This window comes from Myotis davidii, unplaced genomic scaffold (genome assembly GCF_000327345.1).
Source record: "Myotis davidii unplaced genomic scaffold, ASM32734v1 scaffold3, whole genome shotgun sequence".
In the NCBI taxonomy this organism is placed as follows: domain Eukaryota; kingdom Metazoa; phylum Chordata; class Mammalia; order Chiroptera; family Vespertilionidae; genus Myotis; species Myotis davidii.
Genome location: NW_006295062.1, coordinates 38721 through 42394, shown reverse-complemented (window position 1 = coordinate 42394; position 3674 = coordinate 38721). Strand labels below are relative to the sequence as shown.

At 47.4% G+C, this 3674-nt stretch overlaps 1 protein-coding gene across 1 annotated transcript in view; it reads right to left on the bottom strand.

Moving 5' to 3' along the window:
* Positions 1-2864, bottom strand: part of DDX18 (DEAD-box helicase 18) — a 17676-nt gene extending 14812 nt beyond the window's left edge. The window contains 2 exon segments of the mRNA XM_006779540.2: positions 494-872; positions 2709-2864. Of these exon segments, the coding sequence (XP_006779603.1) occupies positions 494-872; positions 2709-2792 (463 nt within the window). The 5' untranslated portion in view covers positions 2793-2864.
* Between the last annotated feature and the right edge of the window lie 810 nt (positions 2865-3674).

The following is a 3674-nucleotide window of genomic DNA, read 5'->3' as shown; positions in this document are numbered from 1 at the left end:
CCTCGCCTCCTGCAGAAAGAAGGAAAAGTATTCCCCCCACCCCCTCCCGCCTCCCTGCCCGGGGAGAAGGTGGCCTTTGTGTCCTGGAAGTCTGACTTCCTTTTGCCCCCGAGAGAGTTAACAGCCTGTGTGTGTGTGTGTGTGTGTGTGTGTGTGTGTGTGTGTGTGTGTTGGGGGGGCAGGGGGAAGCTGTCACTGCAGAGAAGAGGGAGGAATGGGGAGGGGGGGAGGGGTGTCTGGACCAGCACGGGGGCCCTTGGCGGCTCCAGGCAGCAGCCAGGTCCCCTGCAGTGCGCCCCCTCCCCCCCGACAAATATTTTGAGAAAAGTTAAAATGTAAGCCCTCTCCCCAATGTTTCCTTGAGCTCGTAGGGTAGTTTCTGGAAACTAGTGAGTATCAGGGGTCCTTGCATGTCATGTGGGCACAATAATAAAGGAGAATGATAACTAACGGAGAACAGTTTAAATGGATTCAAATAAAATGAAGAACTTACCAGGCCCAGCATTATCCACCATTTTTCTCTTTTTCTTTTTCTTCTTCTTCTTCGATTCTGAATTGGATGAGTGCACTGCTGCTTCCCAGTTGGTTAATATGGTAGATTTCTTGGGGGACTTTTTAACTTTTACATCTTCCACTGTCTCTTTAGCTATATCTCCATTTTGGGCTTCTGACAGGCCCTTATTCATAGATCGCTTTAGGGATTTTTTAACTTTCCCACCTCCCACTGTTTCTTTACATGTATCTCCATTTGGGGCTTCTGACAAGCCCACATTCACAGACAGTTTCAGGGATTTTTTAATTTTTCCACTTGCTACGGTTTCTTGAGACACATCTTCATCTTGAGTTTCTGACAGGCTCACATCCCAGGCCCCTGTTTAACACAGAACACACTGAATCAAAGGGGAAGTTCACTCAGAAACAGCTGGACTCTCAAATGAGAAATTCCATGGCTTCCAGAACCGAAATGATTTGGCTTTTGCTTCCCTTTCACATACGGTTAAGTCCTCACTTAATGTCAATGGTAAGTTCCCATGGCATCTCATTAATGTCACAATGAACGATACTGAACAGGACGGCACTATTCGAGGACCTGCTGTACATTATTAAAACCACTTCGCCCAGGTCAGTGTGGCCGGTCCCACACACCCAGAGGCTGCTGGTTCCATTCTCCGTCAGGGCACAAGGCCTGGTGGGGGCTTGCCCACGCCCAGTAGGGGGCCTGCAGGCGGTAGCCGATCAACGTTACGCTCTCACATAGATGTTTCTCTCTTCTCCCTTTCTCTCTAAAAGTCAATAAACTATATTCTTTAAAACACTTGCAATTTTATGGTGTCACAAATAAATTCCTCTTAAGGAAAAACGCTGGAAAAAGGAAAGCTGCATTTCTTAATTTCAGAAAACCATCTCTGTCAAGAGTTAAAAGTTTGGAATAAGAAAACTTTAAGAGGTTAAATTTGTAAACAGCTGGGGTGAGACAACGGTAGTTACAAAATATGCATTTTAATATAGACATTAATAATATATGACTAACAGGCATATTAAAAACAACTTACATGTTATTCACACAACTACTGCTTCTCATAAATACAACTTCAAAACACTCACCCTGAATTTTCCTAGATGTTAGTGAATTGGAAATTGTTGGTGAAATCACTCCTTTGTCCCAATAGTTATACATAAATAGCTGAAAATGTCTTTCCAAAAGCTCCCATGTTTATGTATAAAAAAAGATTACATAGTCTTTTATTGTAATCTATACCTTTACCGTAAAGTAGTTAGTAATGCTGTATTAGTCTATGAATTGGAAATATAAGGGAACCTCTGAAACCTACAACGCTTGCTCCTCCAGGATTTCTTCCAATCAGCTAATCTCTGTCTGGGGTGACATACTGGACCTCAAAAATCGCCTTCGCGGGTTTCCATCTTATGACACAGGACCCCGAAAGCTTAACCTGCACAGCTTTAAGACCTCCGGCTCACCGGCAGAGGGCAGGGCTGCAAACGAGGTAGGCCAGCAAGGTGGCATGCAGGTAAGACCCCTTTGTATGTATCTCTGTGCAAGATGCAAGCACGCAGGCATTTATAAACTCGGGCTGGAAGTGCTGGAGCACAGGGTGGAGGCTTTGCATCTGACGCTGAGCTGTCAGTGCAGGCGTGCCACCCGAGGAGCGGCGGGGGGAGCCTTGCGGCAAGGGGACAGTGAGCTTCCTGTGGGGATACAGACCCTAAGCTGGTGATGCAAAAGCAAGGTGCATGGAGGGAGGTGCACGTGTCTGCTCGGAAACGGGTGAGGTGGGGACGAGTGGGACCCGCAGGCAGAGAGGGAGGCAGAATAGGCGAGGGAGACAGAACAAAACCTAACTTTCACATAGGTCAGAAAGGCTGGTTTAGCAGGAGGAACGCCTGGAGGCCTGGGAGGAAAGCCTGGGGGCTCCTGCCTTAAGTCAGCAGCAAGGGGAACCCGACGGCCAGCGTGTCAGGCAGACTGCGGCCGCGGGCGAGTGGGCGCCGGCTCGGGACCCCCCTGCGGTAGCCGATCAACGTTACGCTCTCACATAGATGTTTCTCTCTTCTCCCTTTCTCTCTAAAAGTCAATAAACTATATTCTTTAAAACACTTGCAATTTTATGGTGTCACAAATAAATTCCTCTTAAGGAAAAACGCTGGAAAAAGGAAAGCTGCATTTCTTAATTTCAGAAAACCATCTCCTGCAGCTTGAGGTTCCTCTGCCGCAACTTGAGGTTCCGCTTCTCGATCTTTCTGCGCAGGAGCTTCATCGGCAGGTGAGCCATGTTGACGAAACGCTTCCCAGCGGCGCCGCAGCCCGGCTTCTGCGCGCTCCCGGGTGACGTCACTTCCTCTCCGTACGCACGTGAGCCGCGCGGCCAACAGGATATACGTCACAGGAAACGCTAGCGGCCTGTGGACCGAAAATGTGTCCCGGCGGGAAAGGCTTCCGGGCGCGTGCGCCGCGCTACACTTGGCGACCGGATTCTGTGCAGCGTCCTCTGGTGGGTTGGAGGCTCGCGCCTGCGCCGGGTTCGCATTGTGCCAGAGCTGGCAGGGCATCTAAGCGACTGGGGTGGGGGCGTGGGGTGGGATGTGTGTGTGTGTGTGTGTGTGTGTGTGTGTTCAATTTGGGAAATTGAACAAAACTAACTTTCACATAGGTTTTTTCCACGCTCCTTAGTGAGAAATACACCTTCCCTGGTTCCATAAGTATAACATTTCTCAAAGCAACACCCTTACTCTTGTGTTTCATTCATATTTTTCTTTCCATTCCATTCATTCCACCATAAAGTACTCTATTCTGAGCCATTAAAAATTCACATCACTATGCCTTCAATTTCACAGCAGTATTATCGGGTTAGCTGCAGTTTGAAAAACAGGTTTATAAGGATAATTCCCCAACACTCACCCATGGACCCTGTAGGAGTCCAGAACATACGTTGCAGTTTGGCTACCTTGTAGGCTTCTTATTTTCTTTTATTTATCTATTGTGTGTGTGTGTGTGTTGCACAGAGAGGTGCATAGAGTGTTTAAAAATAGAGTTATTGCTATTAGAAAATTGGGATAGTTCATACTGAAGTTGATATTTTTCTTGAAAAGTTGCTTCAATTCCTCTTGGAAGTAACTAGTTTGGGCTGAGCAATCCCCTGAGAAGGGTCAATGAA